At 52.9% G+C, this 26,176-nt stretch overlaps 2 protein-coding genes across 11 annotated transcripts in view; one reads left to right on the top strand and one right to left on the bottom strand.

Annotated features, from left to right (window-relative positions):
• ERI3 (ERI1 exoribonuclease family member 3) overlaps positions 1–18,283 on the top strand; it is a 125,960-nt gene extending 107,677 nt beyond the window's left edge. For 9 of the 10 annotated variants that reach the window (XM_059137944.1, XM_059137939.1, XM_059137940.1 and 6 more), the window contains one exon: positions 17,753–18,283. In XM_059137944.1, the coding sequence (XP_058993927.1) occupies positions 17,753–17,835 (83 nt within the window). In that variant the 3' untranslated portion in view covers positions 17,836–18,283. Of the gene's footprint in view, positions 1–5,040; positions 5,139–17,752 lie in introns of all 10 variants that reach the window. The other variant, XM_059137936.1, reaches the window with a different exon arrangement.
• Positions 18,284–18,663: 380 nt separating this feature from the next.
• DMAP1 (DNA methyltransferase 1 associated protein 1) overlaps positions 18,664–26,176 on the bottom strand; it is an 8,443-nt gene continuing 930 nt past the window's right edge. The window contains exons 2-10 of the mRNA XM_059137934.1: positions 26,080–26,171; positions 25,625–25,820; positions 20,654–20,812; positions 20,360–20,527; positions 19,919–20,104; positions 19,718–19,789; positions 19,412–19,484; positions 18,982–19,277; positions 18,664–18,775 (exon numbers count right to left, since the gene is read on the bottom strand). Coding sequence (XP_058993917.1) covers positions 18,716–18,775; positions 18,982–19,277; positions 19,412–19,484; positions 19,718–19,789; positions 19,919–20,104; positions 20,360–20,527; positions 20,654–20,812; positions 25,625–25,820; positions 26,080–26,171 — 1,302 coding nt within the window. The 3' untranslated portion in view covers positions 18,664–18,715. The remainder of the gene's footprint in view (positions 18,776–18,981; positions 19,278–19,411; positions 19,485–19,717; positions 19,790–19,918; positions 20,105–20,359; positions 20,528–20,653; positions 20,813–25,624; positions 25,821–26,079; positions 26,172–26,176) is intronic.

Raw genomic sequence — 26,176 nt, 5'->3', positions numbered from 1 at the left:
TCCAAAACTGGGTCCCCACTGTACCCTCCCACCAGGCAGGGTTGGAAGCCGAGAGTGCTGGGGACATGTCCGGGGACACGTGTGCAAGGGGAGCTTGTCCTAATGAGGAGAACATGGCTGCTAGTTAGGCGAGGGGCGGGCGGGGAGCCGCAGAGCTGATTGAAGGCAGGGGCAGGGGTCAGACAATTAGGCCCAGATCCGGCCGTTTGATGTGAGTTCTGAGGCCTCAAAGCCTCCCTTCAGCCCGCTCCCTCCACTCCCTCCTCTCCCTCCTCTTTTCTTTCTTCTTCTGCCCAAAGGCAGGAAGGATGGAAACGCTTACTCTCACTGTTACTATTATTAAACTCTGCGGCAGGCCAGCCAGACCCCAGGACTCCTGCCCACAGGGGGCACCCCAGGCCCCCAGGAGGCTTCTTGGGCCCCAGGGGGCATCTGGCCAGAGGCCAAGACCAACCTGAGGGCAGAGATGAGCTGAGCTCCCAGCACAGGGTAACCTTGTTCCCTTTCTTGCTTCTGAGGCAGGAATGAACAGGGCTGCCCAGTGGAGATTTGGGCCTAGGGCTGCTTTGACCATCACCTCCTGCAACCACCTAGTTCTTGTCTGTTCTGTCTGGGGTTTGAGGGTGAGGGTGTGGTTCATTCACACGCATGCCCCATCACACAAATAGTTGTCTGCAGCAGTCACACCAAAACCCCACTCTGCAAGGTAGAGCAACATAGAGCCACACAGCCCCACTGTACTGTCACACTCACACACCGAAGTAGAGTGTCTCTCCGACCCTCCGCCCATGTCATAGTCACACATACCATCACAGGGACCCTCACTTTCATCACACCCAAGGTCTTGCACAAAACCCCTGTCTCCTGCAGCAGAGTCCTTGGAGCTGAGCAACCCCCCCCCCCCCCAGAGTGTCTGGGAACAATAGTCAGATCCTGTGTCTGGGGTGGTTGGGAGCTGGGCCCTTCCAGTCCCCATCCTAGGAAATAAACCTAGAGAGCAGGTACTGACCAGAGAGTGGGAGGAAGCCAGATTGGTGGGGGGGGGGGGGCAGTGGGGAGAGGGAGGGTGGGAGCAGAGATAAATGTTAGCTCATTTCTTCCGTAATTAGTTACTCCCTCATCCCCGCGTTGTAATTGTGAACAAGCTGTAATGTTTAATTAGTCTGTAAATGAAACCCCAATTTCATAATGGCCTGGCTGACAGGGCTAAGTGAGCAGGGGAGGAGGCAGCAGGGAGGTAATAGGAGGGGTCTGGGGGGAGTGTTGAGGGGGTTTCAGTGGGGAATGGCTTGCAGGATTACCTCCTCTTCAGCCCCAGCCTGGGTCTAGGGCTTGCCCTCCCCAACCCCCACCCCACACCAAGGTGCTCTCCTCCAGCCCTCCTTACAAGAGAAAAGAGGAGCAGGGAAGAGGCTGGCACCCTCCTTCCCCACTCCCTGTCTGCTCTCCCGTTCTCTGTGGGGTTACCACAGTCACAGCCAACCTATGTGCTTCTGGTTGGAGAAGCTGGCTCTGGGGCCCAGGCCTTGTGACTCCAGCAAGCACGATGCCGCCTCCCTCGGTCCAATTTTCTTCCTCCTCAGGTCAACCTCCTGAGAGGCCTTTGCCCTGCACCTGGACCTCAGGATCTGGTCCTCCACCTGAAGGAGGCAGTGTTGGCAGGGGATAGGCCCCTCCTTGTCCAGTCCTGCGGCTAGGCAGAATCTAGCACCTGTGCCAGGCTTGCACCCCAGCCAAGACCTTGCCCTCCGCGGGTCTCACCGCAGACTGTGAAAAGCTGGAGCTGCCGCAGGGGGGAGCCCCCGGCCTCACCGCCGGCTCATCGGTCTCCCTGTCTCCCCCACAACATCCTCACCGCCTGCACACGCCCCCGCCCCGCCTGCTGCAGCCATAAATCTCAATTTACGAGGGCGGCTCTGGTGGGGGAGGGAGGCAGTGCCGCTAATGACGGCTCCTCGGCCGGATTTTTCATGTTGCACAGTCATAAATTTTTAAGAACAGCATGGGCAGCACGTTAGCAAGTTATCGAGGCTGCCTCCGTGCTGGCTGCCTAGCTCCAAGAGACTGGAGAAGCAGGCAGGGTGGAGGCAGCATTTGGGGCAGGGGTGGGGCCCGGCAGCCGGACTGGTCTGCAGGCAAGGGTACTGTGGGGCCCAGCAGGCAAGCCAGCGTGAGCCTTTGCCCAGGGCTGGCTAGTTCTGCCCGAGCAGCCGGGAGCCAAGGACAGGCACAGGGTGGGAAGAGGCGCGTGGGCACACAGACCATGGCGTCGGTAGGTGCTGATGGATGCCTCTGCTCCAGGACTTGACACCATGATGTACAGGGAGCCTGGAGACATATGGATTTTCAAAGTGGCCACTTTGAATAGAATTACAAACCCTGACCATGTGCACAGTGAAACCTCTGCCCTGGCAGAGCTACATTTGGTTCAAAAATGAGGTGGGGCCATTTGGGGATCATTCTTGAGAACTAGGGTCCCTGGAGCCACCAAGGGATCCCTGGGGAAATGACCACAGAGGGGCAGACCTATGGATGTGCTGGGGCCTAGATCCTAGAAACAGGATGTCCTTGTTCTAGTCAAGACTCACCACTTCCAGGTTGTGTGGTCCTGGATATGTCATTCACCACTCTGGGCCTCTGTCTCTTCCTCTTTAAAATGGGGTTGATGGTGACTCCAACCTCCCAGGCTTACTATGAGGAGAAAGGAGGTAATGCATTTGAAAATACTGTAGACCACCCCACCCTCCCTGCCCACCGAGTACCAGTTAGCTCATTTGTCTATTTTAGATCTTTGTAAAAGTTCTGAGGAGAGTATCTGAGGGAAAGATCTTTGTGGGGAATTGTGGGGCTTTCATTCACTTCTGTTCAGTCATTCATTCAGAAAATGTTTGCTGAGGTCTTCTGGGGGCCCAGGCCAGTGCTGGCTTTCAGAGGTGAGGAAGGTTCCTTGCCGGGAGGTGATGTGAGCACTTGTGGCTGAGGCAGCTCAGGGTTCCCAGCCCTGTGCCTGGTCCCCACATAGAGTCAGTGGGCCAGGTCCAGCCTGGTCCTGCCACGGGCACACCTAAGCTTCAGGTTGCTGAGGAGCCCATAGAGGCCTTCACATAAGCCCCAGGTTGAATGCCCACCTGTGTTTCCTAATCGGTGCAATTGAGGAGTAATGATCATGACCATCTCAGAAGCCACAAGCAGAAGGTCAAGAAATCGGATGTTGCTCACATCAGCAAAGGTGGTGTGAGTGTGCATATCAGGTGTTCAGGATATGTCCATGGCCGTCCACCAGGAACAAATGCCGGTCGTGTAGGGAGAAGAGCATCCCCAAGCTGGGCCTTGTCGCCCAGTCCCCTGCCCCTTCTCAAGTCTCTTTCCTCATGCCCTCTGCACTCCAGCACAGGACCCTCCCCCATTTTCTGGAAACTGCCATTCCTTCTCTCACCTCAAGGCCTTCCCACATGGCTTTATGGTCCTTAGGAGCCCCCCAGTCCCATCCCTTGGCCTGATTAACTCCTGCCCATCCTTCAGAGAGCAGCTCAAAGTTTGCTTCCCCAGGGAAGCCTACCCTGACTCTTAGACTCGGTCAGGTCCTCCCCTGGGCACACCTGCTTACCACCCAGCACTTGACCTGCGCAGCCTTTCCTCACAATCCTAATTAATAGTCCTTTAACACCTCTCTCCTCAGCTGGATTGTAAGTTCCCTGAGGGCAGGAACTGACGCCTGTTTGTTCACCTTGTATCCCCAAAGGGTAAGCTTGTGTCTGGCTCGTGTAGGCAGATAGTAAATAAAATGTGTTGTTTTGAATGAAGTTCAGCTGAGGTGGCCGTGGCCCACCCCTGGGTGCCAGGGCAGGGGGAGGCGGCGAGGGCAGTGCCTGGAGCTGAGGTGCTTCCCATTAGTCCTCATGATTAATTCACAGCCACACTGTGATGGAGTGGGCTTGTCCCCAGTCAGCGCCTCCGCTGGGGCCCACCTGTTAGCGACAAACAAACAAAGGGGATAAATAATGCATTGGGAGCTGAGCCAGGCAAGGCGGCAGTATTGAAATTAATAGGGATTAGCTGAGCAGCTTGAGGATGAAATATTTACCAGGTGGGACTGGGCTTCAGGGAGGCAGCCCCCCTCACAGAGTCCCCAGGCAGAGCCAGGCCCTTCCCCAGGGCATCACTGCTAGGACTGGGGAGTCCCACCACTGATACTGCTGCCCCCAGATGTATCAGTTTGCTGGACAGACTTGTGGCCAGACTGCTGAGAGCTCAGGTCCCAGCCAGTGTCCTGGCCCAGCAGGTCTTGGGGAAATGAAGATACTAGGAAGGAGGGGAGGTGGGGAAGGGGCTCAGCCCCCAGCACTTTGGAAGCTGAGGACAAGGACCTTGACTCATTTTCAGGGCCCCGGCACGTCTAGGCTTCGGGCAACAGATGTCAGGGCTGTAATAGGTTTGCCTATGATTTTGCCTCCTAGCCTTCCCTCTTTCTTTTCTTCCAGTTCTTCCTTTTTTCCACTTAGCATGTGTTTACTGAGGGCCTCTGCACAGGTAACATTAGTGCCATCGGGTTTGTGATCTAGCAGGAGGTGACAGAGAAGGATCCCTAACACAAACATGAGGGCCCAGGTAAGACGCAAGAGGAAATGATAGCAAGGGGCGGGGCTTTCCAGCAGAAGGAGGGCATGCCGAGAAGCAAAAGAGCCTGAACTCCGGGATCCAGCAAGAGAGTGGGGAAGACGAGGCCCAAGGGGGAAGCTGGGCAGATCCCCAGAACTGTATAAAGAAGTCTGGGTGCTATCCTGAGAGCAGTGAAGTGCTATTGGAGTGGTGGTGGTGATTTTAATGATTAACTCTTAAGCTTTTTACCTTGAACCAATTTTACTTGCAGAGAAGTTTTCTATACATCTCTCACCAAGCTTTCTCTCATGTTGGCATCTGACATAATCGCAGCAGTTATCAGCACCCAGGAAACAAAAGTGGCTACTATATTGTGCCCTACACTGGAGGGCTTCCTTGGATTTCATCAGTGTCGCCAATGCTGTCCTTTTTCTGTTCCAGGATCATTGAAGGGTTTTAAGACAGGGAGTGAAATGACCAGATTTGTGGCTTAGAAGGACACCTTGGAGGAGATTGACGGGGGCAATGCAGTCTCCTAGGTGAGAGGTGGTGGTGCCCTTGACCAGGGTGGTGGTAGTGTGAATATGGGGTTAAAAATCACTGGGATATCTATGGTGGATAAGGCTCAGGGCTGGATGGAGAGTGAGAAGGGGGCCAGTGGCAGCTCTAAGCAATACCTGCTCTGTAAGGACAATCAGAAGAAAGACACGTACAAAGAAGCGGAAGGAGTTGGGGAGGAAGGGAAGATGCTGTCACCGTAGCCCCAGGAGAAGAGCTTCAGGACACAAGTTAGTCCACTGGGGTGATCTAAACCACTGGACTTGAGCCCTGTGAGGTTGGAGGAATCATTCGAGAAAGTGGTTCAGTAGGACGAAGGTGGGGAAATCAGGTTGTAGGGGGGGAAATGAGGAAAGGAGGCCTTGAGTGTTGACTGGGAAGTTCGGCTATGAAAGGGAGGAGAGGTTGGGTACCAGTCACTGGGAAAAGGAGTTAAGACGAGGTTGTATTTAAAGATGGGAGAGATTTGATATGTTTACATGCTTATGTTAAGGAAGCAGTGCAGAAAAACCATTGCGGCTCTGTCAGAGAAAAAGGGGCTTGCTTAGCATGGAATGCCCCCCAAAAGGAAGTATGGTGGAGAACCCAGGTAGAGTGAGGGCAGGCTTTAGAAGTGCCATCAGGACACACCCTCTCCTCTCCCTCTATAGCAGGTAAGAGAAGAGCATCCCCTATGTCTCCTGTGAAGTAGGTGACCAAACTGTGGGAGAGGGGTCGGGTGGGGGACTTGAGAATGGGGGAAGTAGAGAAAATTCGACATTGCTGCCGGGAGAAAGAGAGAGCGTGCACGCTGATCAGGAACATAGGAGGCCAGCTGGGTGGCTTTATACAACCAGGTAAGCTTGCGGACTGATTGTAAGGGGCACAGATCTGTATGGTTGCCATGTTCTCTAGTCACCCTCCACCCAGATGCAAGCAGAGAGAAGGCAGTCTAGGTTTTTCCAGGCAAGGGTGATGGGAAGAAAAGGAAGCAAGAGAGTTGAGAATATTGGCAAGAAAGGACTGAGATGATCACCCATGGAAGGCCGGCTCCTGTGTGAGGTGTGTTGGTCATGTTGCTAGGATGGGAACTGCTTGGTACATACCCGATAGCCATTGTCTTCCTTCCTCACTAAATGGAGCCCTTGTATCACTAGGGGCAGCAGCGTGTGCCCAGTTAAAACACCACTTATTTTAGTTCCTCGTGCGGCTAGATAACGGTTACATCCCTGAGTTCTGGCCAGTGAGGTAAAAGGAAAAGCATGCGAGACCTCCAGGAATGATATTTTTAAAAGGAAGTGACTCAGCCGGGAAGTACATTATTTTGCTGTTCTTGACTTCCTCTTTCCTGAAATGTGGGTGTGATGCTTGGAGCTCCCGAAGCCATTTTGGACCAGGAGGTAACCTGGAAATTGGAAGCAACAAGCTGAAAAGGGCAGAAGGAAGTAGTTAAGCCCCTCGTGGCTTTATGGAGCCACGGGGCTTTCAGGCAACTTAGATCACAAACCATAGACATAAACAGTTTTTCTTCATTCAGCTGCATTTTTTTTCCCTCTCTGTTTTCATGTGGGTTCCTGTCAAAACCTGACTCTTTTAGCCTTTCTAGTGGAACATGGCCTGTGTCTTGTGATATAGCAGGAAACAATTTGGTCAGATATTTCAAGAGAGCATAACAAGAGTTACCAGCTTCCTGGCTCGAAATAACAGCACCCTCATTGCCCTCTGCTCCTCCGCCCTTCAGCCGAGTTTATGTTATAGGGCCCGTTTGTTCTGTCATTCTCTCTCCTGTCTTTACATTCTGTATCAGTTGGTATGCTTCTGGCTACAAGAAAAAGAAAACTCAATGCAACGTATCTTAAATAATTGGATTTATTGGAGTGCCTGGGTGGCTCAGTGGGTTAAGCCTCTGCCTTCGGCTTGGGTCATGATTCCAGGGTCCTGGGATCGAGCCCCACATCGGAGGGGGGGAGTCTGCTTCCCCACCCCCCGTCTGCCTCTCTGCCTCCTTGTGGGCTCTCCCTGTCAAATAAACAAATAAAATATTTTTAAAAATAGGATTTATTAGCTCACAAAAGTTTGGATATAAGGTGATCCTAGGATTAGTTAATTCAGCATCTCAGCAATGTCTAAAGGACCAGACGTTTCCCATTTTTCTGTTCTGTTATCTTCAGCGTGTTCTTCACAGGCTAACTCCTCTAATGGTTGGAAGATGGCTTCTGCAGTCCCAGACATTATATGCAGACATGAAAATATCCGGCAGAATATAAAGGACTATTTCCTCCCCGTGTTTCTCTTCATAAGAGTGAAGTTTTCCGTGCAGGTCCTTCAGCAAACTTACCCTCATTCTCACTAGCCAGAATACACAGCCACCCCTATACCAATGACCCACAAGGGGGCAGGGATTACCACAGGTGGCTCAGACCCAAGGGACTCACCCCTGGTCCCATGAGCGAGGAGTGGGCTCTGCCAGGCTGGCAGCAAGAGAATGACTGTTGGGTAAGCAGTCACAAGTATACGGGGGAGAAAGTAGACAGGAAGCAGGTGGTGTATCCGGAGAGAGCAGAGGTATTCATGTTTTGAGGTTTCATGAGATGAAAGAAAAGTGTATTATTGCCAGTAACTAGGGAGATTTGAATTTAATATTTCAAAGGAAGAGCAGTGGAGGATGTTAAAAAGGTAGAAGGTGTAACTGTGGAAATGAGTAGAAATGGAATACAGCGGAAACGGTCGTTAGTGCTGAGGTCAAAGATCCAAGAGCCTGGCAGCAAGTTTCTCTAAGGACAGGTTGTAGAGGCTGTGGCAGGCAGGTCTCTTGGGAAGGAGGTGGTCAGGGTCTGGATTGCCAGCACATGCTTCTGAGAAAGGCCTCAGGCTGCTAGCACATGGGTCTGGGGACAGGTCACAGGTGCCTGGGGCAGTACAGGCAAGTGGCCTAACCTGTCAGTATCCCAGTGTTGGCATTTTGGAAAAAATCTACCCTGGTTGGTCAGGCCATTCTGGAAGGGGGTAAGGCCCTGTCACCTTCCTATTGGAGCCACTCAGGTACCCTCAGAAGATAGTGCCACGGGAGACCCCTAGGGACAGGGTAAGGTGGAATGGGGCAGAGGTGCTCAGCTCTGCTCTGGAGCTGCCTCTGCTCCTCACCCCACTCCTGGCCAGGTCCCCTTGACTCGGCCTTGAGTTATCTCGCTAACCTCTGGCTCTTCTAGATGTAATATCCCAGAGTCAGGAGGAGGAGGGCGAGCCTTCTCAGCTCCTCTACCTGGATGGGGCCTTGGCTGGGAATGAGTGGGGGAGGCCGGCACCCATTGTAATGGCCAGAGCAGCCGCCCTGTTACTACGGCGTATTTCACTTTTAATTCTGACATATAATGTAATGATCTTTTTTAAGGCCCGATGATATTATCTGCCTGACTAGATTATTGAGTCTTCATCATCTCCAGATAAATTTATGGCCAGGACGAGGCTCAGGATTTATCATCAGTCAATAGAGCTCGATACTCTAACAAGGCGTGTAATAAGATATACATATTTAATGATCCAAGGGGAGGAGCGCTAATGGGAGCCCAGAGTGAGTGGTCCACAGGGCTGGGGCTCTGCCCTAGAGCTGCCATAGCTGTAGAGGCTATGGTGCCCCATGGTCCCTAACCCTGGCTTTTCTCCTGACCATCTCAGTGTCCTTCTTGTTAACATCCAGAGGAAGAGGAGGCAATAGGGAAAGGGTTGGAGCTGGGGCCCAGGCCTCTTCAGCCCAAAGAGTGTAGAGATACCCCGCCAGGGAAGTCCTCTCCCTGCTTCTGGGCCTGGGATGGGGGTGGAGGGTAGTGGTGTCCTTAGACCTGTACACCCAGGCCCCTGAGCGTTAGGGCCGGCCCACAAGGGGAGGGAGTGCCGGGGCTGCGTACCCAGGCCGTGCTGATGGTGACGGATGGTTTTTCATTACAGCCTCTCAGGTCCTGCCCGCGCCCTGTGTGGAAATTCTATTTATTCCCTAATTTGTAAAAATTCCCTCTTTATCTGATCCCAATCAGGGCGGGGTAATTGGCTCTCTGGGGCAGCGGCTGGGGTCCTTGATGAAGAGCTATGTGGATGTACCCAGCCCGGCCCCCGCCCAGCCCGCCACCAGGGCCCACAATTAATAATGATTTGCAAATGGCAGACAAGCAATAACACAGAAAGATGTGGCGTCCGCGCTGCCTCTTCATTTCCTCCCCTCGCAGATATAAATGGCCACAGAACAAAAACCCAGCACTATAAATTCTGGAATTAGTTATTCACTGGGATAAATGGGGCCTGGAGCCACCGGCCCCTCTCCCACCACCCTTCTTGTCTGCTTTCCCTGATCCAGGTGTGTTTGCGGGCCTGACCCCTGGCTCCTCTCTACCTTTGGCTTTTGGTTCAGTTCCACAGTTCCCTCCTAGACCCTTCTCCCCGAACTGTAGCTAGCCCTTCCTGTGTGGCCCAGAGTTGGGAGCTGTCACCTGCTCAGGATCTGTGGCTTTCTCAGCCTCCGCCTCCACTCGTTGACCTTTCTTGGCTGCCCAAGCTGGCTTCTGTCCCCTTCGGCACTAGGGTCTAAATGGAGGTGACAGGTCCTGCCCAGCCTGGGAGTCTAGTTCAGGATTGGTCTTGGGTGTCTTCTTTGGCATTTGGGACCGCTCTGGTCATTTGTGTGGCCAAGTCTGAGTTGGGTTCCTGGTGACCGAATGCGATGTGAGTGACATAAGGCTTTGACGCCTGCTCGCCGGCCAGGTCGTTGCGGGCTGTTGGCATAGGCGTTTCCGGGCACTATGCCCTCTCGGCCGGGCACATCCTCTCCCCGCCCCCCAAGTGGCTGTGAGCTGGCGGGTAATGGGCGTGTAATGGCCTCATTTCCATGCCCGGCCTCCAGGAGCGGCGGTAAGTGTTTGATTGCCTTAATTTCCAAACACATCATTATCCCAGCTTTACCAGCGCTTAATAAACACTTTATGAGGATTTTTTTAAAAACATCTTCGGTCCGCATACTTCTCTGAAGTGATAAACTCTAATTAAGTCTAATATTTAAAAATATGGTAATGGTGAGTTGTTTGAATAAGTGGACTGCATTTCTGTAATTTCATTATTACGTAAAACACGCTAATTATTTGGAGCGCGCTTATTACGGAGAGAGAAATCGCCTGCTAATCAAGATGAAATTGCCTTTTCCCCTTATTGTGGAACCACCGTCATCCTTCACCATCAGCCCTGTGGCACCTCCAGGCACCTCGGTGGGGTGGAGGGGGCGGAGGGGAGGGGCTAGAAGAAGGGGTCACTTTGGAGTTGAGGCTATAAGGGCCCTGACTGGAGGGGAGCAGAGGGAGCTGTGGGAGCCGTGTCTGAGGACAGGGGTCTGTATCTGGGGGTGGTGTTAGGTGGGCCAGGGTAGCCCTGTCTGGGCACCCAGGGGACTGCCTGGGCCATGTCTGGGACAAGGAATAGGGGCTTGTGGGATATCAGGGGATTACTCCTGGAATAACATTGTTACTGGATATTATTGGAATAGCAACCATAATAATAATCACTAACCCAGCCACTGTTTTAAGCACTTCACAAATAAAAACTCATTTCATCTTTCAACAACCCTTTGAGGGAAGTAGTTGCTATAATTATCATTATCGTTCCCATTTTAGAAGAGAAGAAACCAAGACACAGAGAGGTGAAATAAGACCATAACTTGTTCAAGTTCATAGTTACGAAGTGATGGATTTTTGGATTTGAACCCAGAATCTCAGGATATCCAGGGCCCTCTGCTGGTTCAGTCCTAAATTCAGTGCCTTGGCTCCTGTCTTCCTTCTGAGTTACCCTGTGCTGCTGTACCCTGAGTTGTACCCAGTGTAGCTTGAGATGCTGGCCCCCAGCATAGAGTTGCCCAGTTAGAAAAATATAGGGCACCAGTTAAATTTAAATGTCAGCCAAAGAACAAGTAACTTTTTTTTTAAGATTTTATTATTTATTTAACAGAGAGAGACAGCGAGAGAGGGAACACAACCAGGCAGTAGGAGAGGGAGAAGCAGGCTCCCCACTGAGCAGGGAGCCCAAGGTGGGGCTTAATCCCAGGACCCCAGGATCACAACCGGAGCCAAAGGCAGATACGTAGCCATTGAGCCACCCAAGCGCTCAGAACAAATAATTTTTTAGTATAAGTATGTCCCCTCTGGAGCTGGGGACTTAATAATATGGCAGTCCTCTGTCAAGCAGGCCCAGCATTAACCCACTGGCCCTTTGCTCTCGGGCACGATGCTGCCAAGATGTGCTAACAGACAGAAAGATGTAGCAGCAAAATGAGGTTCTAGAATGTCAACACATCAGGATTCTTGCTCTTCGTCCTTGCCAAGGTTCCTGCTCCCAGTGGAGCTGTTCCCACCCCTTCTTTCCTGGCTCTTGCTCCATGGGCTCTGGCCCCCATTCCTCACCAGCTCCTGGAGATCACTAAGAAAGTGTGCTTACCAGGCTGAGCTTTTGAGACAGAAGGCCTCCTGTTTGTCTGAATCTTCCTTTAGGCCACACTGCCTTGCAGCCCCATAAAGTCAGCAGCATGTCACCCTTCTGCCCCTGATGTCTCCCAGTCCAGTTTGTCTCTTTGATCATTTCATGTTCATTCTCTTTCCTCACTCCAACAGATGCACTTATGGGAATTGTATATATAATGGAGGCATCATTTCAGAAGGGTGGGGAAAGTGTGGACAGTTCAATCAATGGTGATAGGACAGTGGCCATCCACTGGGGGAAAAAAGTAAAGTTGGATCTTCTATTTCTCACCATATAAGAAAATAAATTCCACGGGACGCCTGGGTGGCTCAGTTGGTTAAGCAGCTGCCTTCGGCTCAGGTCATGATCCCAGCGTCCTGGGATCGAGTCCCACATCGGGATCCTTGATCCGCAGAGAGCCTGCTTCTCCCTCTGCCTCTGCCTTCCACTCTGTCTGCCTGTGCTCGCTCTCACTCTCTCTCTCTCTGACAAATAAATAAAATCTTAAAAAAATAAATAAATAAATTCCAGACGGATTAAAAAGTTAAATATAAAAACAAAAGTATTAGAAGAAAATATATGATAGTTTTTTCTTTTAAAGATTTTATTCATTTATTTGACAGAGATCACAAGTAGGCAGAGAGACAGGCAGAGAGAGGGAGGAAGCAGGCTCCCTGCCGAGCAGAGAGCCTGATGTAGGGCTCGATCCCAGGACCCTAAGATCATGACCTGAGCCGAAGGCAGAGGCTCAATCCACTGGGCCACCCAGGCGCCCCAATATATGATAGTTTTCTAATAGCACTGGGATAAGGAAGGCCTTTTTCAGTGAGATAAAAGCCTAGAAGCTGTAAGGGAAATGCCTGATATGTTGACATGTCCCATAGGAATCTCGAGATTTATTTATTTATTTATTTATTTTAAAGATTTTTATTTATCTATTTGACAGACAGAGATCACAAGCAGGCAGAGAGGCAGGCAGAGAGAGAGGAAGGGAAACAGGCTCCCCGCTGAGCAGAGAGCCCGACGCGGGGCTTGATTCCAGGACCCTGGGATCATGACCCTAGCCGAAGGCAGAGGCTTTAACCCACTGAGCCACCCAGGCACCCCGGAATCTCGAGATTTAACACTAAGGTCAAGACTGCCCCAAACCTATACCACCTCAGGTTTGCCTTACCTCTTTGAGTGGTGCTAAGATCCTAGACTCACCCCACCCATAGCCCAACACTCTGTCTGCCCCCAATAAGCCTTGCTCATTCTGTTCCTTTAAAAGCTCTTGCCTCTGTCCATGTCTCCGCATCATCCGTACATCCCCACCTCCATCTCCACCGCCACTGGGCCGGTTCTGGGCCACTGTTTCTGGCCTGGACCATGGTATAGTCTGCTAATCGGTGTCTGTGCCTTCAGGGTTAACCCCTCCAGTCCTTGAGTGATTGTTATGAATTGCGGATGTGGTTCTGTCTTGTCCCTCCTCACCTAGGTTAGCGTCTCCCCGCCATTCCCAGAGTAAGCTCTGAAACTCCTTAGCTTGGCATCCCGTCTGCAGGGCTTCCTCTGACCAGTCACTGCCGGCCTGTCCAGCTTCGTCTCTCGCCGCGCGCCTGCCTCTTACTCTTCAGCACCCCCACCACCTGCTAGACTTAAGTACTTGTTTCTGGACACACTACATTTCCCCTTCAGCCAGGTGCCTGTGTGCTATTCACTATGCCAGGGTCACCTCCCCACTCCAAGCCCAGCTTGCTGGCGGGCCCCCTCCCACATGCCCTTAGACTTCTGCCTGGCTTTGTCCCTGGGGACCCCTTTCCCCATTCTCAGTGCCTTTTCTGTGCTGACTTTTCCTGAAGCACTGCTCACACCGCACCTCTGACGGATCTGCAGCCAGGCCCTTGACCCAGCTTGGCCCGTGTGCGCGCAGCATGCAGAGGTGTCCGTGTGTGTTTGCTGAGTGAAGGCATGCACGAATAAATGGTTCTCTAAGAGTTTCCGTGTGCCCTTTCCCTCCTGAGGGTGGCCCTCACCCAGGCCCTGCTTCCCAGAAGCCCTCTACTATTCGGTTCCCAGACAAGTGCTCCTAACTGGCCCGTGTCAGCCTCAGGTCATGGTCCTGTGTAAGCCCTCATTGGGTGTCCTCTGTGGTCTGAGCCCTCCTTCCGCTAGCAGCTTTGCCAAGCAGATATTTGACTACCCTTGGGCCCAGCCAATAAGCTTATCCTTTGTCAGGTGCTAGCCCCACTCACCTCTCTGACAGATTTAAGCAGCTGCACATCTCCCGTTATGGAGTTGGCAATATAAAAATATTTCCAATGTTAAGAATATTAATGCCCCAAACAGAAGAGAGTCATCTTGTCACAAGCTGATAACCCTGCAGGAACATAAAATCATGCAGTCTTCTAGAATTTGAAAGTAAGGAAGACCCACCTTGGAGGCCTCTTTGTGGGCAAGAGGCTATGTGCCTCCTGCCCCTCACCTTCTACACCATGCCAGCATCAGGCTGGTCTCGTTAGTTCAGTGGGAGGTTCCAGAAGGGGGAGCTGCTGACCATGTGGCCCCTGGGCTTTAAGCAGAGGACTCTCCCAGAGGCCATTTTGTCACCAGACTCATCCTGCTGTTCTCGCTGAACTTGTGGCCTGTTAAAAGGCCCAGATTTGTCTCTTCACTTCTGCTCCATTTCCTCAACTTCTAACCATACCGTTGACTTTTTAACCGGCTTAGTAGGTTGCACTGACTCACGAGGTTTCCGGGGCTAGAAAAAGAGCCTGGGCTGGAAGCCCACAACTGCCATACCGCGGACTTGGCGAACTGAAGCAGCTGTCTTCCCCAGTCTGGGTCTTTGTTGTAGTGGACCAGTTACAACAAGTTAAGACTCCAGAATGCTCAGTAAACAGGATCAGTAGTCAGTGTGAGCTTGTGCAGTGAATCCCAGTTGGTCTCAGCACATGTGCTGGCCTCTCTGTCATCTGCGCCATAGATTGTACGGGATTTACCTTCTTGCCGTTGGGTCACCGGGAAAACTAGCATCCTTGCCTTCCCTCCAAAAAGAGGAAGTACTCCAAATTTAAAGTACCGATAAAGACGGGGTGTGGAGGGGTGTCACCTGCTCAGTGCTCACAGTTAACACAGGTAGCATCCCTGATCACCCCTAGTGGAGGAATCTGAACTTCAAAGAAACTTAAGCACTTGCCACAAGCACACAGCCAGTGGGCAAAGACTAGAAATGGGTCTGTCTTTGTCATTTTCAGAAAACAGTGGTTGGAACACAGGGATTGGGGGTAGAGAATGGCAGGGGTAAGACCAGAGAGAGCGGGGACCTGTTTTTTATAGGGCCTTTGCCTTTAAGTCATATTAAAGAGTATAGCCTTGAACCTGAGGGCAGCAGGAGCCATTGAAAGGATTTAAAGAGACAAGGATGTGATCAGATTTGTGTAAGAAAGATCACTTGGGCTACAAGAGAATGGATTAGAGGGAGAAGAAAGAGGATAGGCTGTGTAAGAGCAAGAGATAATGGGGTCTGCCCTGGGTGGTGGGGGTGGGGGGGTGCTGCCAGAATGAAGGGAAGTAGATGATTAAACAGTAAGAAGATAAAATTCACAGTTGATGCTTGAGAACTGGGGAGGGAGAGAGCAAAGTGTCAAGCCTGATTCTCGGGCTTCTTTGGGAGCACTTGGGGTGCTGTTCATTGGGATGGAGAACACTGGGTAGTGAAGACACGTGGGAAGGACACTGGTGCATTATTGGATGTTTTGAGTTTACATGATCTAGAAAGAGATGTTCCAGAGCTCAGGAGAGATGCAGGCAAGAGACGGCGATCTTCAGGGCTCACTGAAGCTCAGGGCGTGGACGAAGCCAGCCAGTGTGTCCAGTGAGGAGAGGTCAAGGACTGACTGGGGCCAGGCACAGGTGGGAGGTCAGTGCTGGCTCTCTGGATGGCTGGTGGCCTGGGGGGAGGGGCTGGGCATATTCACTTGGACCAGGGGAGGCAGATTGAGCGATTTGTCCAGGATTGAGGGAGGAGCCAGATGAAGTCAATAGAAAACTAATTTTCTTTTCTGCTGGAAGAAATGAGGTGTGTGGCCGCTGGGTAATTGCAGATAACGAGGGGACTTATTCTTAATATGCACAGTGGCCATGGTCCCCAGAGTGCAGGAGACAGGAAGGATTGGAGGTGCCCTGACAAGGCCAGACATCTTTGGGAAGAAAATCATCCTATCGTAGCACCTTTTGATGGTGCCATCACAGCCTCTGGACCCTATCATAAACCTTCCTGCTCCCAGGGCCCTTCCTGACCCATCTCCAGCCTGCCCCTCCTACACAGATCTTCCTGCCCCCTTCTCCTTCCTGTCAGCTGCCTCACTCCTGTCGCAGCCCCCTCCCTCCACCTTCTACCCCCACAGCACAGGCATACACACTAAGGGAGACAAATGACGGGGCCTCAGCTGAGCGGGGTGCGTGTCCGGCCCATAAACCACGGGGACGGGTCACGTCTGGAGTTGCCATGGCCGCCACTACCCACCCATCTGTCTTCCCACTGTCCTGCCTCAGACCAGCCCTCGTGGCTTCCTGAATCCCTGGAGGAAAAGGGTGTCCCCGTGTCTGGGTCCTGTATCACTTTTACATGTCCATATCCCCCTTGAGTATGTTCATGTTGAGGTCAGCTAAAGAGGACCATGTGCGACTGATCTGCCCTAAACAGGGCTCAGAGTCGTGTCTGGCTAATGACATGGGACCTGGGACGGCCGACTCCCACTCGCACAGCCCTTCTCTAGCTCTGTTGGGCCCTGTTTCCTAGTCTAAGGTTCTAGCAAGGGCAGGCTGGAGGGCTCAGTGGAAAGAGTTGGCCCTTGACAGATGCAGAGGCCTCCTGACCCCACCTTGACCTTACCACCACCCTGCACCTGATTATGACATCGAAGTATAATGCTTCTGCAATCACAGCATCGATCCCATGCAGGCTGGTAGCGGCTGAGGTCCTGGTTATGGCCCAGGAGCATCTGTAGGAGGTGGGAGAGGGATGGGAGGAGAGGCAGGCGAAGCGATGGTGACTGGGCTGGTGGTGTTGGCAGTGGAACAGAAGAACTCTGGGCACTTGGGTATTTCTGTCCTTGGCTTTCTGTAGAGGGACAAGAGTTGGGCAGCTGCACCTCCTGCTGGTGGCATTAGAACAAGTCCTGGCCGGTGTCCATGATACTGAAGGACCAGAGTACCTGCTCCTGCAGCCGCCAGTGTTCCAGGAGTTTCTCACAGGGATCAGTACTGGAGAAACTGCCGTGACAGGGTCTGGCAGGAGCAGATGTACTTAGATACAGCCAGAGACAGGACTACTGAAGCCTGACCGGCACCAGCTTCGAGCCTAGTGGGGTAGGAGAGGCAGAGCTTAGCCTGAGCACACGGCATGTCTAGTGGAGGACTGCTGGCCAGGGTGTGGGAGGACTGCAGACCTGGACCCTCTCCACTGCTCTGGGTTCCACAGAAGGGGCCCAGGCAGGCTGCTGTTGGGAGTGCACAAGCCTGGGGCCCAGAGCAGGCTTCCCAGGCTCCCGGCCCAAAAGTGCCAAGGCCTGTGCTTCGTTACCAGCCATTATGGCCTGGGCCACATCTCTCTCTCTCTCTCTCTCACACACACACACACACACACACACACACACGCAAGTGCCGGCAAAGTCACCCTGGCCGTGGGCGTGATGAATGGCCGCACAGTAATGAAATGGAGACATCAAGGCGGGTGGCGGGAAGACGGAGTGTGGCGGACGGGCCGTCCCCACGCGGCGGCAACAAGAAGGATCGCCCAGCGGCCGGGGGCCGTCAAGGGAGAAATTACACATTTACTCTGCCTTTTTCTTACTGCGACGGCGCCCATACATCACCACTGGGGCTGGGGCGGGACATGCCGGCCAATTTCCAGCATGAATTATGGGACCGAGCAGCACTGAGACCGTGCTTCCTGCTGGCCCGGCCTCATCCAGCCCAACGTGAGGCTGGAGATGCGGCCACCAGGGGACAGGACCCCCTGGTTAAGAGCCTGTGGCTCCTGAATCTGACCCTGCTCCCCTTCCCCCAGCTATGTAAGAGCACCTGTGGGCACAGAGGGGAAGGATCTGGGCCCCATCTAAATGTCCTCTCTTTCTCTTCTCAGATGACTGCAAGAATATTGCCAACATCATGAAGACACTTGCGTATCAAGGCTTCATCTTCAAGCAGACATCAAAGCCGTTCTGATTGGCCGAGGACGGGATGGGGCAGGACAGGGTAGCTGCTTGGCCCAGCCCAGAACCCTCCTTTCCCTCACCAGAGGGGAAAAGGGAGAGTGGCACAGCTCTACATCCAGAGTGTCCCCCAGCCTGCCCTGTGGGCTTGCGCCCTGGGTAAGGGCTTGGCCACTCGGCCCCTCTGGAGCAGACACTTTGTGCCCCCCACCCCAATCCCTCAACCTCAGCCCAGTATTAGCCCCTCCCATTGTGGGCCTGGGCTAGGGGGACCCAGGCACTCACCGCCTCTTCCCTGGTACACAGGCTTCTGCTGGGGCCACCGAGCCCCCCTGTGCCCCCTCCCATCTGTAGTGCATGGTGTGTGGTGCCCCCAGGGCTCCAGGACAGATCAGGCCCCACCTTGTGTCTACCCCCATCCCCGCTGTGAACGTGCCACTGAATAAAGTCGGGGAAACGAGGCTGTGGGTGTGTGTGGACCGGACACTGCTGTGCCTGATGCCGTCCAAGGTGTACAGGGGTTAGCGCGTATTCCGGGCTGCTCTGGGGCTGAAGGCCACCGGAGTGGCTTGCAGTCACTGGAGCACCTGTGAGAACCTCCTAAATAAGCACAGGGCCACGGGCACTGTCTAAGCACAAGGCAGTGTCTGAAGCCACCACTATGTGTGAACCATCTTGAGAGCAGAACCAAGTACAGATGTTTGGGCAACACTGGCAGTGGTGAGAAGGCTGCTCGGGGCATCCACGCAGGCAGGTCCCAAGGCCACCCCTGTGGAGTGGGTGTGGTGACTGCGCCCCCACCCCCCTAGCCAGGGGTGGGAAGGAAAAGGAAGCAGCCCAGTCCGACTCAGCAGCTCTATTTACACAGCAGCACCCGCACCCACTGTGGCCTCTCATGGCTTCTTGGCTTTCTTCACAGAAGAGGAACTGGAGGCTGATTCCCGACGCTTCCTCTGAGAAGACACAGAAGGCAACGGAGTCAATGCCCCCCCCCCCCCAAGCTCTGCTCAGGCTCATTGCATGCGTTTCATACTCAGGGCGGGTGATCCCACAGCCACCCAGTCCTGCCCTCAGTCTCAGAACCCTGTCACAGTAACTGCGGGCACTGGAGGGAGCGGGACCGGCCGTTCGCGCTCCCCCTGCCCAACTGGGCTCTTACCGAATTGGGCGTGAGGGGCGCGCCCACCACATCAATGATGGTGTCCTTGGTGGGGTCGGGGCCAAGACTGGGGTCAGGCACTGCCGGCTCCGCAGAGGCTGGGGCTGGGCCAGACGCTGGCGTGGCGGGGCCCCCGAGCACACCGGCCCGGGCCAGGGCCTCGTGCCGGTGCCGCAGCATCTGTAGCTCGTACTCGCAGTTGGCGCAGGCCTGCTTGAGCTCGTAGAGCAGCACCAGGTCACTCCGCAGCTCGTTGAACATGTGCACCAGCTCCTCAGTGGGCGTCGGGCTCAGCTCTGCAGGCGGTAGGTGGAGGGCGGAGGCAGAGCCAGGGTGTGCAGGAAGGCCAGCGACGCAAAGTGCCCTCCCCAGCCCAGCCTCAATCGCAAGCCACAGACGGCCAGGTCCCGTGGGCCCAGTCCCCACTCACCCACACCAAGCTCCAGCAGCATCTGCTCCAGGGCCTTGATCTTCTTCTGTCCCACGGAGCTTGGCAGCTTCATCTGCAATGACCCAAAACACTTAGCCCTCTCCCCGACAAGTGGTTAAGGACAACAGGGACCAAAGGCAAGGGGAGCGGGAGAGAAGTGAACCCCTGGAGGGAGCTCTGTGGAACAGAGCAAGAGCTTTGACTTCAGCCCGGCCACGCTCCCTCCCGGTGCTCCAGGGCCACGGCTGCCACGCACAGGCTGCGGGGAGCCCAGGGCCCCAGCACGGCGATGGAGGCGACACGTACCCGCTGGCTCCGCAGGGTGACACCGGCAGACTTGAAGTCTGGGAACTTGATGCCTGCAGTCTCGGGAACAGCCTGGGGGAGAAGAAGTTATGGAGACCGAGGCACAGTGGCGGGAGGGCCCCAAGTTAGTCCTGACGCCCTGCCAGCTCTGAGTGCCCTCGTTGCTCTGCACCCTGAACTGGGCTGACTCAGTCTCCGCACCGGCTTCTCCGCCTCCTTTTTCTGGGGTAGCTTCTTCTTGGGGGCCTTGCGCTCGGTGCGCCGCTGCTCTGCGGTGGTGTCCGCTGCCGTTATCAGCTTCTGCAGGTCCTGGCTGCGCTTCTCCCGCTCCTTCTTCCGGGCCTCAATCTTGCGCAGCTCCTGCAGCAGATACTCCTCCTCTGCTACCTGGGAAAGCGAGACACCCCAAATGTGAGGGTGCATGGCGGGGGGGGGGGGTGTTGTGGCGAGGCAGATGGGGAGCTGTAGGGCCACTAGCCTGTCCGTGAGCCACAGCAAGAGGCAAGGGACCACGAGGGAGGGGGAGGGGTGTGCAGTGGGGAGAGTGGCTAGCAAGGAAGGACTAGGCGGGGCGGCAGGGGAACCGGGAAGGGAGGGAACTGCAAGCCTGCGGGATGAAAGCAGAGGGCTTCAGGAACTGACCTGCTCCGGGGTCCGGTTGTAGAGACGCTCCAGCTGCTCCTTCCGCCGTCGCTCATGCCCAGCATCAAACACCGGTATCTTGAGGTCTGTGCCTGGCACAGCCCGCACATTGGCAAGTTTGGCACAAATGTGATAGTACCGCTCCTTCAAGTCCTCCACAGAACGCTTCTAAGGATAAAGACAAGGTGGGAATGGACAGTGAGTGCCCAGAGGCACAGGGACAGGGTCGCATGAAGGCAGGGGGCCGGCCAGGCACAGCGGAGACACACATGCAAATGCGTAACACCAGCTCACCTTGAACTGCTGGTGGTCATAGCGGTCGTGGATTACTACAAAACGTAAGTCAAAGCGGCGGCTGAGATCAAAGAGATGGTCCGTCTCTGCCTTAGTCCAGGCATCGTCGTGGAGGTACAGCTGGTACTCCTGCTCTGAGTACACGGGAACCTGCACAGTCTACTGGCACAGAGGGACAGAGTATGGGCGCACCACGTCATGGCCAGCGGGCTTCAGCCCCCTGTGGTCACAGCCTGTGATCTGTGTACCACCCATTCCTAGGCGGAACCAAAGCAAACCCTCTGCCTAGGGCCCTGCAGACTGCAGCCTGGAAACGATGCTTCCAGGTGAGGAAACACACTGCTTGCCCAGAGACCCCAGCAAGCTAGGGCTGCAGCCTGCCTCTGGATTGGGCCCAGGAGCAATGTGACCATGCCTTCAGCTCCAGAGCCTCAGTAACAGGATACATGCTCCTGTCCCCAGGGTTAAGGTGAGGGGCTCACATGTAAGGGCTTCTGTGGAGTCCAAAGGTTAACTCTGGAGTAGAGCAGATGGCTAAATACTGGAGAAAGGCCCAGGATGCGGGAGCCTGTAGAACCCTTCTCTGAAGCACTGCTGCCACCAAGTGGTGACAATGAGACTTGCAGCTCCCCAGTGCAGGCCAAAGTCTCCTCTCTCAGCACGTGCACCCCTGCACACATCCCTGCCTCCCTCCTGCCATGCCCCAACCCCCAGACCCTCCTCGGGGACATAAAGCACCACCACCAACTGAGCCAGTCAGTCAGAAACCCCAGGAAGGAGTCAATGTTAGGCCAGACTAGGGAAGTTCCTTCTCTATCAAAGACCACACTGGTTCTAAACCTGCTCTCAAGACCCTGTTTCTAGCTGCCTCCTGGACTTCTCCTACTGGAGGTCCCACATATACCTAAAACTTAATATGCTCAGGTGACAGATGTTAACCAGACTTATTGTGGTGATCATTTTGCAATATACACAAATATGAACCTGAAACAATATTGTATGTTGATTATACCTCATAAGAAATATATGTTTGTATGTTCAGTACTGAGCTCATCACCCTCCCTCAAACTTCTAGCTCTTTCAGGTCGATTCTCAAGTCAATGTCACCATTAGCCAACACAGGTGCCCAAGCCAGAAGACTAGAAAGCATCTTTAAGCATCTTTAACTCCTACCTTTACCTTTGACCCCTCCCCTTCCACAAAGCTGGGGCTTTTACCCCCAGGATCTCTACCTCTACCTGCCACATCCCAGTCCAGACCATCACCACCACTGCCTGCATCAGAGAAACAGCCTCCCCACCAGCCTCTCTGTCTCCATTTGATCCCCCTCCAAACAATACTCCATCTGCATCCAAGATGTGATCTCTCTGACCAGTGCTACTACCTAAAGGACAGCCTGTAGAAGACTGCTGTTTGCAAACTGGTACCAGTGGTCTATGTTAAGTATGGAAAGTGAGAGTAGGCATTTAGAAACCTTTATGACAATTTCACAGAAATCACATCCTACTGAATTGAATATGAAGAAACACACGGGTTGGGGGGCACCTGGGTGGTTTATGTTGTGATCTTGGGGTCCTGGGATCAAACCCCGTGTCAGGATCCCTGCTCAGTGGGGAATCTGCCTCTCCCTCTCCTCTGCCCCTCCACCCACCTTGCTCTCTCTCTAATAAGTAAAGTTTAAAAAAAAAAACCCACGGACTTGTATTTTGTCTTTTCTTGTCACCTTACTGTCAGTCTCTGATGGACTGGAAATTATTTTTTTTAAGCCCTTCATCACAGATAATTTGAGAAATATAGAATAAATCTATATAATAATATATACATAATATATATAATAAATATAGAATAAATCTATAAAATCTAGAATAAATATCTGATCATGTCACCCATCTCTTCCTAAACCCCTCAGAAGTTCTCTACTACACTAAAAGTGTCTTCTAGCTAATTCACAAACTCCTCAAAAGCACAGGTCAGCACAGGGACAGGACACTCTAAGGATCAATTAATATTTACAGAATCAACCAATGAACACAGAGGTGGATGACCCAGCCTCTCTGCAGCCACACCCTCACATACCCCAGGTTCCAAACAAATGACTAGCAGTGCTAGGAACTCACTAGGCTCCCCTCAGCCTTTGTTGTTCTTGCCTAAAGTGCATTTCCACTTCCACATTCCTTCCTCTACAAAGGTTAACTTCTCATCCTTTTGGCCTCTTACAGGTATCAGCTCCTCTTGGAAGTCTCTCTGGTTTCCCAGGCTTGGTTAAGTATACCTTCCAAGTATTTCAATTCCGTTTAATTAAGAAAAAAAAAAAAAAAAAAAGCTCAGGACCTGTATAGCCAGTTCTGCTCTCAAGGGCCTCACAGTCAAGTGAGGGAGACATTCATTCATTCAACATATATCATATATTTATCGTGGGCCTGCCAGACCTATGCTGAGAACACCAGTGCTGAATGCTGAGTAAGACAGACAGTGGCCTGACCTTCTCAGAGCTCAGATTCTGCTGAAAAAATAATTTAGTCCAGTGTGGCGAGTTTGATGCCAACCGTACACCTAAGGGTGTAACAAGTGACACCTGATCCAGCCTGGGGACAAGGGTTGGTCAGGGAAGAGGTGACAGGAAACAGTAAGGTTATTTTGAAAGAGAAGAGTGAAATGATCATGATTCTCTTTTATAAAGACCACCCTGACAGCAGTAAGGACAGATGAGGGGAAACAAGAGCCTGGGAGGCCAGTTGGCAGGTTTTAGAAACAATCCAGGTGAGAAGTGAAGAGGCCTCAACTAAAACCGCACCAGTGGAAGGTAGGGAACAGGGCACAGACCTAATTTTGGGTTAAAACCACAAGACTTGGCACCTGGACATAAGGGGTAAAAGAAGACACCATCACAGGTGACCCCTGTGTCTCAGGCTTGAGCAAGAGAGCAGCTGGGGAGCCACAGACTGAGAGTGGGGGCCCAGGAACCAGCAGTACTGGAAGGAAGATTTATTAGTTCACCTTTCTCTGACTTCATGCTCCACCTGCAGTCACCACGATCCTTCTAAGACTCAAATCGGATCCTGACAGTACTCTATTTAAAAATCTGTCAGTTGCTACCCAAAGATAGTAGGGGCAAGCCCAGATTCCTGAGCGGGGCTGCCAAGCCCTGCCTGACCAGACCCTGCTGACCTCTTGGGCCTCATCTTGCACCATGTCCTACCCCGGGTTTAGGCTTCATCAGGAGAGAAACTCCTGCAGCACACCATACATGTGACTGGTTTTCTATCTATGCCTTTACTCCTGCTGGGCCCTCTGCCTGAAAAAGTCACTACACTTTGTTCCTAACATTGCCTGGTGACATACTTTAGGACACAATTCCAGCTCTAACTGCTCCAGGAAGCTTCCATGGCCTTCAAGTCCTCCCCAAACAGCATGCATCCTACTGGACTGTAATTACCTGTGCCTTTCCCCACTCCCTCCCCAACAATATGGAGAGTTTCTTGAGGGTAGTTATTGTTGCTGGTGTAATTCTGTGTTCTGAATACCTAAGGTTTGACTTGACATGAAGCAGCTTTTACCAAATACAAAATGAACATTTTTTTGTCTTCTCAAATGGTCTCATTCAACCTTCCCTCTCATCTCAACACCTCACCTCTTGGTTGTCCCTTCTCAGTCCTGTACCTCCAGCTTTCTCCCTCCACTGGAACTTAGGAGGTCTGAGGATGGTGGTGAGAGGGAGGAAAACCAGCTCTCCGAGGTGAGGGAGAATGATGGGTCACACCCGGATGTGCTCAGTCCGGGAAGCCTGTGAGCCACCCAGGCAGAGCAGTGCAGGTACAGCTGGCTACACTGGGCTGAGGGAGGAAAAGTCAGGACTTGAAGCCTTGGGATCAGGGCCCAGTGTTTTTGGCCTCCAAGTCAAGGCTGCTCCAGGCTGCAGGGACTGTGACACCATATCATATAATGGCTTGAACAACAGCCCAAGAAATCCTAGCCTAGTCCAGCTCTGCCTCTCACTGGCTGGGGGAGTGTGCGTAAGGCCCTGCTCCGTCTGAGCCTTAGTAATCTAGACCAGAGAGGATTCAGCTCGGACCAAGGTGCCAGCACAGGGAATGAGGAACAAAGGCAGATGTGATTTATTATGGAAACAGAATCAGTGGACTCGATGATTCGATGTATCGCTGAGATTTAGTTCAAATGCCACCTTCTCACAGAGGCCCGTCCTAACCACATGATCTGAATTAGGCTTCCCCTATGGCCTACGAGTTCACTCTTTTAACTCATTTCATATTCCATTCATATCCTGGTTTCATTTTACCTTTTACTTTTTACTTTTCATTTCCGATAAGATGGCTCTTATCTGAAAGAGTTCTATTTGTTTGCTTCCATTTTTGTCATCTATCCTTCCCTGCCTTCTTGGTCCTATTGTTGAATGAAATAATTAGAGACTACAGGAGAAGTGATATCAAGGATGATTCCCATGTTTCTGGTTTGGGTAGCTGGGTGGGCAGCAGTACCATTCACTGATATGGGTGAGGAAGAGAGGGAACAGATGTGTTCTGCTCAGGGGTACCTACTTGCAGTTCTTGTGGGGCCTTCCCAAAGAGACATTAAGTAAATGATTGAAGATATTAAGTGGGGTCACTTAATGCCTTGCATATAGCAGGCAACCGAAGCTACAGAGAAAATGAGACCCACTAGGGAGAAAGTACAGAGAGACAGGGACACAGCTCTGAGGAACAGCAACATTTGAAGGGCCAAGAGAAACCACCAAAAACCAGACCAGGCCCAGGAAAGGACAGGATCCCATGGGCAGATAAGACCCATGAAGTCTCACCCTGCAGGTATCTGCCATGTGGACTGAGTGAGTAACCGTGGTTGACACAAAGACTGACCGTGCCTCTGGAGCCAACCCCAGGAGGCTGAGAGCTCCCAGAGGTAGCTCTGAGTGGCTGAGCTACGTTGGCCTATGTCCAAATGGTGATGGCTCACCTTATTGAACCTGGCGAAGGGGTAGTCCTTGCCCTCCTCAGCTGCCCGTCGCCAGTGGAAGAACATAGCTCCATCCTTACGGGCTGGGTTGGTGAACGGCATCCACTTCCAGGGCCGCACCTTCTTGGAGCCTAACTTGGCTTTCACTGTGCGGTAGCCTTGACCAGTGTCACTGGGCAGCAGTGGGGGTGCATCCCTGACAGAAGAGTTTGGAGAGATGAGAGGTTAGAGTCAGAGGTGTGCAGAGAGCCTTTGGGCCCAGGCTGATCTACGCTGGAGCAAGGAAGTCACATCCTGGAATGAGAGGTCTGAGCTCCTCCTACATCCTACTAGGCAAGCAGGAGCCCCGACTGGGCAGGGCAGCAGGGAGAGAAGTGGCAGAGAAAACCAGGAGATAGGGACATGCAGATTGGTCAGGGACCAGAACCTAGGGCGCTTGGGATTTTAGTACTTGCTTCTTGTCAGAGTAGAGCAGTGCATAGACCTCTCGGTGCATGCCCTCGGGCCTCTTGAAGGTCAATGTCTCGGAGGACTTCTTGGACTTTTTCTGAG

The sequence above is a fragment of the Mustela lutreola genome, chromosome 10 (genome assembly GCF_030435805.1).
Source record: "Mustela lutreola isolate mMusLut2 chromosome 10, mMusLut2.pri, whole genome shotgun sequence".
Lineage (NCBI taxonomy): Eukaryota > Metazoa > Chordata > Mammalia > Carnivora > Mustelidae > Mustela > Mustela lutreola.
Note: the sequence above shows the minus strand (reverse complement) of the source record. Positions and strands in the feature narration are given on the sequence as shown.